Consider the following 16315-nt stretch of genomic DNA (forward strand, 5'->3'; position numbering starts at 1 on the left):
GTTACAAGACATTTGTAAAGATTAAGTTGCATCACTAAAAACTGACATGGAAAGATATACATGAAATATCAAGTGAAAAGTATAAGATGCAGAAATACACAGGTATGATCTCACTTGTTTTTAAACTTCCAAAGTTATAGTAATGTTTGTTTCATATAGGCTTAGAAAATATAGCAAAGGATAAACACCAAATGGTTGATAATGCTTATCCCTAGAAATAGGAATGGAAATGAGGGTGGAGTGGGAGGAATAGATAACTTTTAGTTCATGCATGTCTATGCTTTTTAGTATGTTTATCATGAACATGTATTCCTTTAAAATTAAGTACCACTAACAATAAAACCTTATTAAAAGAATGTGCCATATGAAACAATTAGAAGAAGCAAATTCACAGAGTCAGAAACTAGAATACAAATTTCCAGGGTACTGGGTAGAGGTAGGGAAGGGGAGTTAATGCTTTATTAGTACAGTTTCATTTAGAGGTAATAGAAAAGTTTGGGTAATGGATGGTGGTGATGGCAATACGACATTGTGAATATAATTAACACCACTGAATTGTTTTATATTTGAATGTGGTTAAAAGAGGAAATTTCAGTTTGTATATATGTTACTAGAATAAAAAAATTTTTAAGCCATGCAACTGTACAATACAAACAGTTGTTAACTAATGTTAACTATGGACTATAGTTAATAATTATAATAATATTGTTTATCAATTCTAACAAAGTTACCACATAATGTGAAGTGTTAAAAATAGGGAAAACTGTGTGTGTGAGAGGGGTATATGGGAACTCTGTATTTTCTGCATGATTTTTCTATAAACCTACAACTTCTCTAATAAAGAGAAAAATGAAGTAAATAAGATAAAACAAAATAAAAAAGAATATGCCACTCCCTTTTGAATCATTAGGATATCTATGTTCAGTTTTAAGTGCAGTAATTAACATAAACATAAAATAGCTGCAAGAATATTTGTTAAAATGCATTCAAAACCTTTTGACTTGAAGACCCCAAGATGGCGGCTAGGTAAGACAGGGCAAAAAAACACTTCCTTGAAAAATACTAGATAAAAGCCAGAAAGTGTCCCAGAACACCAGCTCCAGCAATGCACCAGCCAGACAAAGTCTGCTAAATCCACAGGGACCGTGCATTTGGTGAAACCGGGAGTCTGTATTCTGAAATGAGTGAGTGAGCCGGATGAAAGTTCAGTGGCCGTGCTGTGGTGTGGGGAAACCATGGCTTGGTGTTTGGAGATGGACTAGTTCTTTTTAAAAAAAAAAACCTGGGACCGACTGCAGATACAATGGTGAGAAACGCTCAGTGAAGCACGGCAGGAGCAGGTTGCCCCAATGCCTCGGTGTCTGGCATGCAGGATAGCCCTTCCCACACCCACTGGTGATTATCTAGGGGCCAGGGGGGCAGAAGGGAGTCAAAAGGAGAAAGAAACTGCACCTCTTGCACCCATCTCCCCTGCAGGCTTGGGACACTCCCGCCCAGGGCCAGACCCATAGCCCAGAGCCATGCCAAGGGTCCCAGTATGACAGGGAGTGGTTCCTGCAGCACCACGCACACATCACAATATTGGCCATGGACAGTGGCCTTTAGGGCACCCACAGCTAATTGTCCCAGAGCTGGGAAGGCGGAGCTGTGCAAAGAGGGGGAAATTAACACTCCCCATTCAACCATCTTTACAGCAGGCTGGGAATGCCCCTGCACAGCCCAGAGGCTCAGGGCTTCCCTGGAGGGCCGGTGCACACTTGTAACGTGGCGCAGCCTTCCCTCGGCAGACGTCCTGGAAGAGCACAACTGAGAAGAGGGACCCACCTGGAAATCCCCAGGACCCTACGCCAATGCCAGGGACTCGTGGGTCAGCAGCAGAGACGATCTGTGGTGGGACTGAGGTGAAGGCTTGGACTCTTGCAACAGCCTTAAATCTCTGCGAACACCTACGTTTGATTATTAAAGTTGACCTGCCTCCCTAACCACTCAGACACATGCTCCATATTCAGGGTGGATAGCACTAACAATACACCCAAACTTGGTGAACCAATTGAACCCCACAAGAATCAGACCCCCACACACCACAAAGACAAAGTTGGGGAGAACTGACTTGAGGGGAATAGGTGACTCACGGACACAATCTGCTGGATGCAATCTGGTGGTGTACACTTAGAGAAAGTATACACCACCAAGCTGTAGATCTAACAAATTAGACACTGGTATTTTATAGACCCTGAAAGAACCCTATCAAGTAAAGCAAATGCCAAGAGGCCAAAAACAACAGAAAATCTTAAAGCATATGATAAAACCAGATGATATGGAGAACCCAAATACAAACATCCAAATCAAAAGATCAGAAGAGACACAGTACTTGGCGCAATTAATCAAAGAACTAAAATCAAACAATGAAAGCATGGCACAGGATATAAAGGACATGAAGAAGAGCATGGCACAGGATATAAAGGACATAAATAAGACCCTAGAAGAGCATAAACAAGAAATTACAAGAGTAAATAAAAACATAGAAGATCTTATGAAAATAAAAGAAACTGTTGGCCAAATTAAAAAGACTCTGGATATTCACAAGATTAGAGGAAGTTGAACAACGACTCAGCATCCTAGAGGACCACAGAACAGAAAATGAAAGAACAAAAGAAAGAATGGGGAAAAAAATCGAAAAAATCAAAATGGATCTCAGGGATATGATAAATAAAATAAAACGTCCAAATTTAAGACTCATTGGTGTCCCAGAAGGGGAAGAAAAGGGTAAAGGTCTAGAAAGAGTATTCAAAGAAATTGTTGGGGAAAACTTCCCAAACCTTCTACACAATATAAATACACAAAGCATAAATGCCCAGCAAACTCCAAATAGAATAAATCCAAATAAACCCACTCCAAGACATATTCTGATCAGACTCTCAAATACCGAAGAGAAGGAGCAAGTTCTGAAAGCAGCAAGAGAAAAGCAATTCACCACATACAAAGGAAACAACATAAGACTAAGTAGTGACTACTCAGCAGCCACCATGGAGGCGAGAAGGCAGTGGCATGACATATTTAAAATCCTGAGAGAGAAAAATTTCCAACCAAGAATCTTTATCCAGCAAAACTCTCCTTCAAATTTGAGGGAGAGCTTATATTTTTCACAAACAAATGCTGAGAGATTTTGCTAATAAAAGACATGCCCTACTTCACATACTAAAGGGAGACCTACCAACAGAGAAACAAAGAAAGGAGAAAGAGAGATAGAGAAATTCAACAGACATATTTAGAACATTACATCCCAAATCACCAGGACACACATTCTTCTCTAGTGATCATGGATCTTTCTCCAGAATAGACCATAGGCTCGGACATAAAACAAGCCTCAATAAATTAAAAAAAAAAAAAAATTGAATTTATTCAAAGCACATTCTCTGACCACAGTGGAATACAAATAAAAGTCAAAAACCACCAGAGACTTAGAAAATTCACAAACACCTTAAGGGTAAAAATGAGGGGGAGATGAAAACATTCCCGGATAATCAAAAGCTGAGGGACTTCATCACCAGTAGATCAGTCCTATAAGAAATGCTAAAGGGAACTGAGCAGGCTGAAAGGAAGGGACACTAAACAACTGACTGAAACCACATGAAGAAATAAAGATTTCCAGTAAAGATCATATGGTAAATATAAACGACAATACTACTGTATTTTTGATTTGTAACGCCACTATTTATTTTCTGCAGGATCTAAAATACATAAACTGTAATGATAAATCAGTGGTTTTTGACTGAATGTAAAATATGTAATTTTTTACAAGAACTACATAAAGGTGAGGGAATGGAGGAGTAAAGGAGCATAATGTATGTGTCCTATTGAAGTTAAGTTGGTATCAAAGAAAAACAAGATTGTTATATATAGACTTAAGAAGTTAAATTTAAGCCCCACAGTAAACACAAATAAAGTATCAGAGAATACGACCATAGAGATCAAAAGTGGAGTATGGGTTATGAAAAGTGGGGGAAGGGGCCACGGGGAGTTAAGAAATGAGTGAAGGGTTTCTGTCTGAGGTGAAGGGAAATTTCTAGTAATGGATGGTGGGAAGGTGATAGCATTGCAACATTCTAAATGTGATTAATCCCACTAATGGAATGCTAGGGAGGGGTTGGAATGGGAAGATTTAGGCTGTATATATGTTTCTACAAGTGAAAAAAAAAAAAAAAAGACAGTCTGAACAGATAATGACAATTAAATGCCAAGGATGATCCTGGATGGGGATCTGAGGATGGAGGAGAGGAGGATCAAAGGGACACAGTTGGGACATAAGGAAAAAAAAAGGAAATATACAATGTAAGCTTTGTATCAATGTTGAATTTCTTGAACTTCTTAGCTGCGCTTAAAGGGAAAGCATAAAAGAATGTTATTGTTCATGGGAAATGCATATGTGAATTAGATTGTTTGTTCAAGGATGTGTGCAGTCTGCTCTCATATGTTCAGAAGACAGAGCAATAGATGATGGATGACAGATAGGGAGGGAAGGAGGGAGGGAGGGAGGAAAAGAAAGAAATGGTGGTGTGACAGGATGTTAAAGTTGGTGGATCAGGGTATCAGGGGAGGGGGGAGGGGTATGCTGGAGTTCTGTGTATGGGGTTTGTATTGTTTTTGCAACTGTTCCTGTAAGTTTGAATTTATTTCAAAATAAAATTAAAAAAAAAAAAACCTTCTGACTTCAAATATTAAAATCTTGATGATGAAAGAAAACAGAAATTAAAGAACATGCTAGGGAAAAGATGAATAAAGGAAATACAAGGTCTTGGGATGAAAGAGTGTTTAACATTGTACTCTTTTACATTAGGTATAAATTCTAAAAAAAACAATAAACTGAACATATAATTTTTTAAAAAAGGTTATCTACTTTAGTAGACACCAAATTCATCTGGAAATAAAGATACTTTAGCTCTAATCCAGATTCTGAAACCAATCAGTGAAGTGAACCTGAAAGTTATTTAAACAACTTCTATTTTCAATCTAATATTATCTGTTTTGTAAATTATAGGGATTTATGATAAATATGAGAATGATATTTGATAGGACCCTAATAAACCACCTTGACCTGCCTTATGTTAGTGCCTGTATTACAGTATCTTCCCAAAAAACAACTATAGCTATAATATTTTAAGAGCTTGAAAACATGTTCCATATGTCTCCATATTATAATGATATATACAGCTGCATAATAATAAATAGGATACTTCCCGATATTAGAACATTTTTTTGGTGGTAGTGGTAGCAGCACTTAAAAGTTTAAAAAGATGTACATTACTCTTCTTACTTTGTCCCATATTCTTTCACTTTCCACAACTAGACAAGGACAGTGGGGTTTCACTATTATCTTAGAATAAGGCTGATAGCCATATGCATGATATTGTAACAAAAATGAAATACAATTCTTCCTGAGAATACATTCACAAAAAAGATTCTTTATGAGGAAATTATCCCAAAGATATAATATTGCTTAGGATTTCTTTTGAACTCTCTTGCAAAACTGATCTGACCTTCAAATGATTCTCTATACTGGACAATATTTGGATGTTTCATGTTTGCCAACACTGCAACTTCTCTCCTTGATTCTTCCCTTTCTTTACTGGACATCTTAAATAAGAGGGGAAAAAAAGAAGATATTAAATTAAACCATCAAGAAACAACCTAAAAGTCCATCAATAAGAGGGTGGTTAAAAAAAAAAAAAAGTACCAATAAAGTACCATCCATTCAACAAAATATAGAAAGAAGTTAAAAACAATGAGTTGAATCTACCAGTATAAATATTTTAAGATGCCCAAACTAGATTAAGTTAAAAAATAGTAGGTATTATATTTTTGTAAACACATGCACACAATCGCACACAGAAAAAATCTGAAAGCATACACATATTAATCTGAAATTTGTGGTTCTTTGTGAGACTATGGCTGTCTTTCACTTTACGTTATACATTGCTGTATTTTTTTTTTATTCTTTAACAATGAGCCCTACTGTAACACAATTATTACTTGTGCAACCAGACTAAAAATATACTTACTCTTGAGATGTTAATTTCCTTGATAACATACTGTCTGCCATCTTCTTTAGATTTAACAAGAATGGCTTTTCCAAAGGAACCTTCTCCAATCTTTTGTAGTCTAACATACTTCTCCATGATTCTTTTTCTAAGGCATCCTTACAGATGTGCTAGACATAAAAAAGTAAGCTTTAAAAAAGATAAAGCTTATCTTCTATGACAATTATGTTTAATTCACATTCTAATCAGTTAGTGATTTGCTAACTTTAAAAGAAAGGATATTTAAACTCTGCTGAAAGTTAAACAAACTTTATCTCAATTTTAGTCATTCAACCCAGTTACAGTTAAAAAGAGAAAACCAAAGAGTGACAACTCGATTTTCTAAGAATGCTTCGGAAAGCGAAATCCTGTATGTACTTAATGTATGGCAAGAAAAGCAACTTTTTTCTATATAAACTAATTAGTAGTTAGTAATACTTTATTATCTTCAATAAGAATGCAAGGTTACTAAAGTTATTTAACTAACTATCTCCAATAAGATAATAACTTTATCTCCAATAAGAATGCAAGCTTTCCCAAAGTTATTTAACTAATTATCTTATTAGACATATAAATTGCTTACGTTTGCCATTATAAAACAACTTCAGATAAAAATCTCTGTATGTACATTTCTACGTACTTATTATAAGGATTTCCTTAGGATAAATTCTGAGTTCAAAGGATATGCACATGTTAAAGAATATGTCAAACATATGACTTAACTGTCCTACAGAAACGTCTAATTTATATTCCTACCAGCAGTGTATGAAAGTACCTGCTCCTTGGTAACCTCATCAACACTGATTATTATTTATTAAAATATTAGAACAGCAATAAAGAGTTAATAGTTAAAGAGCACTAGTTAAAGAGCACTGAAACCTTAGAGTCTGGGTTTAAATCCTAGCTTCATCACTTATTTCCTATGTAATCTTGGACAAGTTATTCATTTTTACATGCTCCAGTTCAATCATCTGTAAAATGTGGATAATAGTACATACTTACAGAACTTTTTGGAGGGTTCCTTAATTTAAGTTATGTACTTAAATTAGTTCCTGGCATACAGTGAACACAATGTCAGTACATGCTGTTATTTTTACTCATTATGTTTTATGGGGGGAAAAGGTGTCTTTTTACTTGAATTTCTTTTGCTTACCAGTAAATTTGAATTTTTTTTCCCAAAATGTATTGAACATCTGTATTTTTTTTTCTTTAGAACTACTGATCCATGTTCTTTGTCCATTTTCCACTGAGTTCATCATCTTTTTATTAATTTGTGAAAGTTCCTATGTAATAAACCTATTAGTCTTTATCTGTCATAAATGTTGTATTTTTCCTTATATGTTTTTTCCTTTCAATTTTATTTCAGTATAAAAGTATTTTGATGTGAACAAATGTACTGATCTTTTCCTTTACATTTCTGCCTTTGGTATCATACTTAGATCCTTCCCATATCAAGAAAACTGATCAAGGGCATTAGTTCAGAAGAATGATAGAGATAGAAGTCAAGAGTACAATAGGCTCAGCAGTAAATGTTAAAGAGAGAGAGGCCTCTCGCCTCTCACCACTTTTCTTCGGCAAGTGCTTGCATGCTTCTCTTTCCACGAGTATTTAACAAACTCTGTCTGCTTACTTAATCTGTTCTGTACCTTTGAATTCTTTGTTGTGGCATGGTCAAGAACCTAGAAACCCAACGCTGATAACATATTTTGGCGAGACAGTCAGGAGACACTTCTCTCCGACGGTCTGGACCAGTAAGTCATGGTTATTGACCAGGAGTCTTGGCCACATGCTTTCGCTTTTTCTTCTTGCCTCATTGTTATCCTCTCCTATGTCCTCATGCAATTCTGTGTCTCCAGGTATCTGGGGACTCTGATCCAACTTCCCCAGGACATCATCTCAGTCTACTCTGAGTTCTTCAGCTCCCTCCTCAGGGGTGGCAGGAGCCCATCTCCATGCTGTGCAGGTCCACGGAGACTCAGAACGGCAGGAGAAACTGCCCCTTGAACCCTGACAGGGCTTCTCCCCATGTCAAGCAGGAGTCCAATGGAAGCCAAATCTAGTACGCTTGTTTTCCTCTCTCTCTCTTTGGTTCTCCAAGACTTCCTCACAATCTCCTTTCCTCCCCTCTGAGGCCCTGCAGGGATCTAGGGATTGTGATCCAGCTTCCCTAGGATATAATCTCAGTCTACTCTGAGTTCTCTGGCTCCCTCCTCAGAGGTGGCAGGGGCCTGCCTCCACACTGTGCTGGTCCAAGCAGACTGAGTGGCAGACAATGCCACCCTTGAGACCTGATTGGGGACTTCTCCCCGTGTTGTGCAGGAGTCTGATGGGAGTCAAATCAAGTCCTCCCGTTTCCCTCTCCCTCACTTCAGTTCTCCAAGACTTCACCACACTCTCTCCATTCCTCTCCTCTAGGGACCCAGACCCCTCCTACTGCTGAATCTGTTCCTCTTTTTACCTCTTTGACTGAGGTCCTCTCCCCTATCTCCATGAGAGTCTCCTTTCTCTTGTCTGGCTTTTGATGCCTTCTGAGACATTCCATCTTTTGTAACAAAGGATTGATTCTAGACTAAGGATCCTTGTACCAAATAAGTTGTTGTCTTTGACATTCTAGAGAATAACCTCTGGTTTATGCCCTTTGGAATTGGGCACTCCCCTCCAGGCCTTGATTATTTAGTCTCTATTGAGACCCACTGTGGCCAAATACAAGGCTTCCCTTCTTCTACAACATGACCACTCTTTAGCCCTCAGGAAACAGGAAAATAGAGGACAAAGGTATTCCCGGGAGTGTTGTCCACTTTGCTCAGGTGGGGCAGGCCACCACCTCGGGAACATAGGTCTAGACATCTCCCGGGGACACTCGACAACTTTACTCTCCATGTTTCCAAGACATTGGGCCAGCAAAGACGAAGGACTCCTCAAGAACACTGTCCTGGAATTCTTTTAGGCAAAGCCCGGGAAACCCCCAGAGCGCAGGTCCAGACATCTCTCAGGAAAGTGTCCCAAGGATGCCCAGTGACTTTACTCCCCATGTTCTCAAGCCATTGGGCCAGTGGAGAGGGGAAAAGCCCAGCTCTGATGTGCGCTGGGATGTCAAGTGGTCACACATGCTAGTGAGGCTCCTCTATTTGCTTTTCCAGAGAAAATGGGATATGCCAACAATTAATATAAGCTAAAAGATGGGGAAGCATAGCCCTGAAATGGGACTCTTAATTACAATACATCCTCCAGTCTATAATACAGATCATCTTAATGATCCTCTTTTAAAACTTGTTTGCTAGAAGGCATGAGAAAATGTACCACCAAGCCATTTAATTATAACAAGCTATGGGAAATCACTCAAGAGAAAGGTAAACCTGGCCCTTTTCCAGGGAAGGTTAGTAGAAGCTCCAAAGAAGTCAGATTGTGCTGGGCACTCATTTCATCAGCCAGTCTGCCCCTGACATTTGGAAAAAGCTGCTAAGGCTCTTCATGGGCCCACAAACTCCCATTAATGACCTATTAAAAATTGTCCAATCTTAAATAACAAAATTCATAATCTGGGCCTGCAAAATGAAGGCCAGAACCCAGTCTGTGGTAAAATCAATAAGATAACGATATCTTATGAAATTCGGAAGGAAAAGATCAGCTTAGAAAATATTATAACCATTTCCATTTCAAAATTCCTGTAGAGCAAGAATGCTTTTAGTTTAGAGAAAACAAGAAATGAACTATTACCATAGCAATATATTGGTACATTAAAGAACAAAAGTCACTACAAACATATTTTTAAGTCTAAGGTTTTTCATCTGATGTACTATTATGCCTCTCTGGGCAGCCAGAATTTAATGATTTCTCCAGGACATGAAAGTACAAAACATTGTATTACTATGCCACTTACAACAAAACTTAGAAAACCTCATCTTAGAAAACTAATTTCATAAATTAAATTACATGAAATAATAACCACATAATGAGATTATTTCACAGCCAAAACTATTTTGTGATTTTTTGCTGAGAGAAAAGCAAAATTAGTCAATTTGGCCCTGTCTCAAAATTTAGTTGCCAATTACTTTCTAGGGACCACACTAACAAGATGGAAGCTCCAAGAGTCCTTAGTATTATTTCTACTATCTGCCACATCACTGAGCATTACAGTTCTGATTAACACAAAAGAGGTGAAAATCTCTGGGCCTCAGTTTCTTCATCTAAAAATACTACTAAAGTTAAAGATAATGATATCTTAAGGGCCTGACCAATGCTAATAGTCTATTACTCAAGGAGAAGAAAATAAAAAAGTAGGTTAGGAAATAAGAAACTCCTTGTTTAGAATTGTACTATTAGCAACAGAGAGGGAATGACACAGAAATATGACCAAAATTTTTCCATCAGAAAACTCTAAAGAAGTAATGACAGTAATTTCTTATTTCTTTAAAGTCAAAAAAAATAAAAAGATACATACTAATGTAAACTATGGACTATAGGTAATAGTACAATTATAGCATTCTTTCATCGATTGTAACAAAGGTACCACACTAATGCAAAGTGTTAATAACGGGAGTATATGGAAGCACCATTTTTTTTTACCTACAATTTCTCTAGTCAAAAAAAATTTTACAGGATAGATGGAGGGATAGGAAGGAAGGAAGGAAGGAAGGTGAAGAGGAAGGAGAAGGGGGAAAGGGAAGGGAGGGAGGAAGGGAGGGAGGGAGGGAAAAAGGAAGGAAAGAAGGAAAAGAGAGAAAGAGAGAGAGAGATGGCACATGTGATAAAATATTAAAAGCTGGTGGACTGGGCGGTGATGAACGCATAACTATACGATCATACTTTGAACAGTTGATTGTACACCATGGATGATTGTATGGTATGTGAATATATTCCAATAAAACTGAATTTAATTTAAAAAAAAAAAGTTGGTGGATTGGATACCTGGGTTGGGGGTATGCTGGAGTTCTCTGCATGGGTTTTGAATTATTTTTACAACTGGCCTGAAGATTGAAATTATTTCAAAATAAAAAGTTATAAAAGAAAAAAAAAGAATAAATACTGAATTTGTATAAAGAAAAAAATAAATAAATAACCTGCAACTTAGAGCAAACATACCAGATTGAACTCACATCTTTCCTTCTATTCCCTCCCCAAACCTAACCAATATAACTTCAAAGGGATCAAAAAGGCAAAACAGAAGTGGCAACAGCAACAAAATTTTGGAAGCTGGAGAATACAAGAACAAGCAATAAATGACTTATAAGGCTAGAGAAAGCTGTAACTTAAGCCAGCAGAGGGAAAAATCCATAAAAAGTCAATCCGTACCACAGAATAGTTCAATAATTGGAAGCACTAGGTGCCTCTGAATGTGTTGATAATACTGAGGCAAAACAAACAGGAGGACTAAGTGAAAGACTGTAAGAAGCAGTTACATCCAGAGTTTGCCTCTTTTACCCTTCCCAGTCAGGTGACTATACCTCTCCCATCTTGGCAGAAGACTACAATGGTTTCTAGATTGGGAATACCAGGCACAGTTGAGGATGGAAATGCCTATACAATCTGGGAGATTTAGTGAAAGTCTACAAAATATATGACAAGACTCTCTGTTCCAACCATGTTGTGTGTAGTTCATATCAGACCAACCCACCCCCAAAAACAAAAGCTAAGCAAAATACATATAATAGACAGAAATTGAGGGGATATAATCATTAAGAGGAGAGAACACATCATGTTGAGTTCCACATTCAAGCCAACTTTTTCCCTGAAGACACTTACCGAACTGTGGCACAGCTGAATGGAGTTCAAGCAGAAGGCAACAGTCTTAACCAGGCTGAAGAGACAGGTCAGAATTCAGGGCTGCCAAAAATCTGGAAAGGAGGAAGAGAATAGGAGTCCAAAAATCTACATATAAATTCCACTCCTAAACTGTTCATACACAGGAAATAGTCTAGCCCAACAAAGCCTAACCTAACTCTTGACAGAGCCAAGGTTATCTGCTGGTACTCCATCCACCTGTCAGAACCAAACTTAACAGTTTCATATTACACAGCCTTTATGAATTTTCAGTCACAATCTCCAGCATCCAGTAAAAAAATTGTGAGGCATGTTTAAAAAAAGAATATAGGGCCAAATAACCAAAATCCAAAATGGAAAAAAACACAATGAAAACATAAAAATAATCCACATGGGGTTATCAATAGGGAACTTCAAAATAACCATGATTAATACAGCTGATCCTCATTTTGTAGATTCCATATTCATGGTGCGTTCATGATCATTCACGGACATACACAAAGCCGTGAAATGAGTTTCAAGACACTCATGTTCCCAACTGAGATCCAACAAGACGAAACCCTACCTTCTTGTTTCACTTTCATACAGTAAACAAGTGTTCTTTTGTGGTATATTTAGTGCCACATTTTTTACATTTCCAAGCTTTTTGTTGGTCACATTATTTAAAACGGCCCCAAGCATACTGCTGAAGTGCCGTCTAGTTTTCCTAACAAGAAGACTGTGGTGTTCCTTATGGAGAAAATACAGGTGTTAGAAAAGCTTCATTCAGGCATGAGTTACAGTGCTGCTGGGCCTGAGTACAGTGTTATGTCAATGAATCAATACCTTACTTAATAAGCTCCAATTACCTATCCCCAATGCAATTTATGATTAACCTTGGTTAAATTTATGTTCAGAGGCTGTTTAAATGTTGACCTAAAATGTCCTGAAGGCAATGATACCATTCCTAGATGGGGTCAAAAGGGAGCAGTCTCAAACAAGTTGGTGAAACAAAGAACTTCTACAGATTCGCTGTATGCAAATTTAAGGAGGAAGCGAAAGATGTAAGGTGTCTTTAAACAGAAACACACAAAAAACAAATTATATATTGATCAGGTTGCCAAAAGGGACCTAATCTTATATTTCCCCTAGGGATAATGGTTCAGTATTCCCTAATCCATTGTAGTGCTTGCAGAGACTTCTTAGTACATAACCATCATAAATAGCAAATTGATTGTATTTCAAGAAAATAAGACAAAAAAGAGACTTTTTTAAAAGATGAAGAATTTCCACAAAAACTGGGATTTATATTTGTTTAAATGGATATTCTATATATGTGAAATTAGGAACTCAATGCATGGATGTTACAGAAGACAGGTCACAGTAGAAGGCAGAATTAGTAAATGGAAAACAGACCAACAGAAAGTATTCAACAAAAAACCAGAGGGAAAAAATAACGAAAAAATAAAACATAAAAAAAGAAATAAAAAATGGATAGGAAGACTTACTATCATACGAATTTAATTCTTAATTTCTAAATGTAATGTGTGTATCCTAATAAAAACACAGGCTTTCTGGGTAGAGGTGACTGGATAAGCTGATTTCAAAGTTTACATGGGAAAAAAAAAAAAAAGCAGCAGCAAGAATAGCCAAGGAAATAATGAAAAAGAAGAGTAAGGAAGAAAGACATGTTCTATTAGATATTAAAACACATTACAAAGCTGCCATAATTGTAACAGTAAGGTAACGATGAAGCAAACAGACAAATCATGGAAAGCCCGAAATAAATGAAAAAAAAATTTTAATTTGGTGAACGATAATGACATTTCAAACCACTGGGGAAGAGGTGTATTTTGGAATAAATAATATTTCGACAACTAGGTAGCCATGAGAGGGAAAAAAAGCTAAATATATTTTCCTCACTTTACACCAACATAAATTCCAGATGACAAATTTCTTACATGTAAAAAAATAAAACCATAAAACCATACTAAAAGAAAACATGGGAGAATTATATTTACACTCTTAGAATGGGATAGCATAAGTATGACACAAAAGCAAAAAAACCTTAAGAGTAATATGACCACATAAAAATTCTTCATAGAAAAAACTAGCATAACTCAAAAATCAAATGCTGAAAAGAAAATAATATATTTTTTAAAAACATATTTTATTTAGCTTGTATCACCAATGGCTCATTTTTCTAACATACAAAAAAAAAAAAACCCCTTACATATTCATAAGACAAGAAACCCAATCCAACAGGAAAATGAACAAAGGATATGATGTTTAAAGTTAACAACAAAAAAGGGATATAAATGTTAAAATACACAAAAGTATTTTATCTCCCATAAAGAGGAATGTAATTTAAAAGTATAAGAAATAGCATTGTTCATTACTCAGAACAGCAAAATATTGTGTTGAAGGGAAACAAGAAAACTACATGGGAGGAATACAGATTGGTACAAATACTAAGAAAAATAATTTGAAAATATTACCAAAAATGTAGAGGAACACTTTTATCCAGCAATTCCATTTCTAGGTATTTATCCCATAAATACTCCCAAATTTATGAAAATAATGCATACACAAGGTTATCTCCTGCAGCACGGTTATAATGGCAAAACACAAACATCCATAAATAATCAAAGAGAAGAAGGAATTTGATGTGGATTTTCTAAGGTAGAGTGTAGATTAAAAAAAAAAAAAAAAAAGACCAGAATAATAATGTCTTACTACCATTTGCATATTAAAAGGAAATATATGTGTATACACAGCTATATTTATATTTACATTTATTTATATATATGTATATGTGTATATGTATCTATACATGCACACATATATGCATGCAACTGCATATATTTGCTGTATATGCAAGAAATATCTCTGGAGGTATATACAATAAATTGGCAATATTGATTGCTTCCAGGGAAGAGAAGTGAGTAGTCGCAGAAAGATTTTTCAATATTTTGTTATCATCTGAATTTTGAATCGTATGTATTTGCTATTCAAAATAATAAATAAAACTAATTTTAAAAAGAATAATAAATGCTGATAAAGAAGTAGAAAGAAAGCTCGCTAAATCAATACCTCCAGTTAAAATCTTTGACTAGTTCCCCCATTTCCAACCTCCTCACCTTAACATGCAAGGCCTTTTTCTACACCGCATCACTCTACTTTTCAAGTATGTCAACTATGCACCAAAAAAATAACCCAACCTCTAATCCTCACAATTTAGTAAGAATTTCTTTAAAGCTGCAAATAAACAATGTTTGACATAATGAAGTTTTGTGCACGATATGAAAAAATATCACAATATATGAATGAAAGGCATGAGGTCCTCATTAAATGTTTCAGATATCTAATGGGCAGGTTGTTCTGAAGGGAAACATTGGTAAAAGAAAGTCAACAGATTTCAAGAAGCCTTTATGTACTCTCTGCAGCTATACACAATGCATACAACTGTTCTAAAATTTATAAATACCAACTTTAACTGTGGGGAAGTTTCCATTTATCTTCTCAACGAGGAACGTCCCTGCCTTGTTTCTCATTACTTGAAAAAGAAGAAAGCAAAAATGGGATTCCTATTAGAGTTTATCAAAACTGTTTTTTCTTCTCTATTAATACCAACAGACAATTAACAGCTCCTGTAGCAGAAACTAGCAACATGGAAACAAAGAATTTATATTCATGAAAAGATGTCATGTTCACCACTTAGATTAGAAGAAAGCAGAAGACAACACAGTGTAAACTTTACTTGGAATACAATGTCAATTAACCTGACTTCTGTGGCCAAGTTCCACAGCCTTTACTAAACTCCTAATGGTGACTGTTACTGTGCAAAAACCTGTTTTCCAACAAAACAGACTCCTTACTTTTCACCTAGAGTAACAGACAATTTAAACAAAACAGATCTGAAGATCTCTCTAGTATCAGGCAGATCTAAACTAAAAACAAAGGGCTACTTTTCCCTATATCTGGCTCCCCTCCATCATCTCTACCATACTGCTGCACCATAAGAAAAGATCATATTAGCTAATGTTGGATATTACTTTTAATCCTTCACAAACTACTAATGTTACTTACCAAGGCAATGAAAAAAATGTCTGCTTTTTGGGGTGGATCTTACATTAGAGAATTAAAAATACAGGTCTGTACAAGCAAAGAGAAATAAGAAAATGAGTTATGATGAACACTGAAAGTAGAAGTTTTAACACCTTACATATGGCAATTGTGTCAAATCATGGAAATTTAAATTTAAGATTTTAGGGGAACCACTTAATTTGTTCCTCCTAATTAAAATGTAGATGTAATTTAAGAAAGGAAGCAACTAACATATAAGCAACTTAAACGATCACTTATCCATACCAAGATTTCTATTCGTATTTTAATCCATTATCACTATGGCTTTCTTAAAATAATGTCAGATTGCTTTGTAACAGACATTGTTCCTTAGAGATTTAACATTGTAATTAGATGAAGGTATTTTCCATACC

The 16315-nt window shown here is 36.1% G+C and overlaps 1 protein-coding gene across 17 annotated transcripts in view; it reads right to left on the reverse strand.

The window, feature by feature from the left end:
- Window positions 1–16315, reverse strand: part of NEK1 (NIMA related kinase 1) — a 351041-nt gene that overhangs the window by 334021 nt on the left and 705 nt on the right. For 15 of the 17 annotated variants that reach the window (XR_005215994.1, XR_005215995.1, XR_005215996.1 and 12 more), the window contains exons 3-5: window positions 11820–11911; window positions 6060–6208; window positions 5538–5634 (exon numbers count right to left, since the gene is read on the reverse strand). Coding sequence is in view for 13 of the 17 variants with exons in the window: in XM_037830995.1 (XP_037686923.1) it covers window positions 5538–5634; window positions 6060–6176 (214 nt within the window). In the remaining 4 variants the exon portion in view is untranslated. Of the gene's footprint in view, window positions 1–5537; window positions 5635–6059; window positions 6209–11819; window positions 11912–15905; window positions 15972–16315 lie in introns of all 17 variants that reach the window. The other 2 variants (XM_037830987.1, XM_037830993.1) reach the window with 2 other exon arrangements.

This window comes from Choloepus didactylus, chromosome 3, assembly GCF_015220235.1.
Source record: "Choloepus didactylus isolate mChoDid1 chromosome 3, mChoDid1.pri, whole genome shotgun sequence".
NCBI lineage: Eukaryota > Metazoa > Chordata > Mammalia > Pilosa > Megalonychidae > Choloepus > Choloepus didactylus.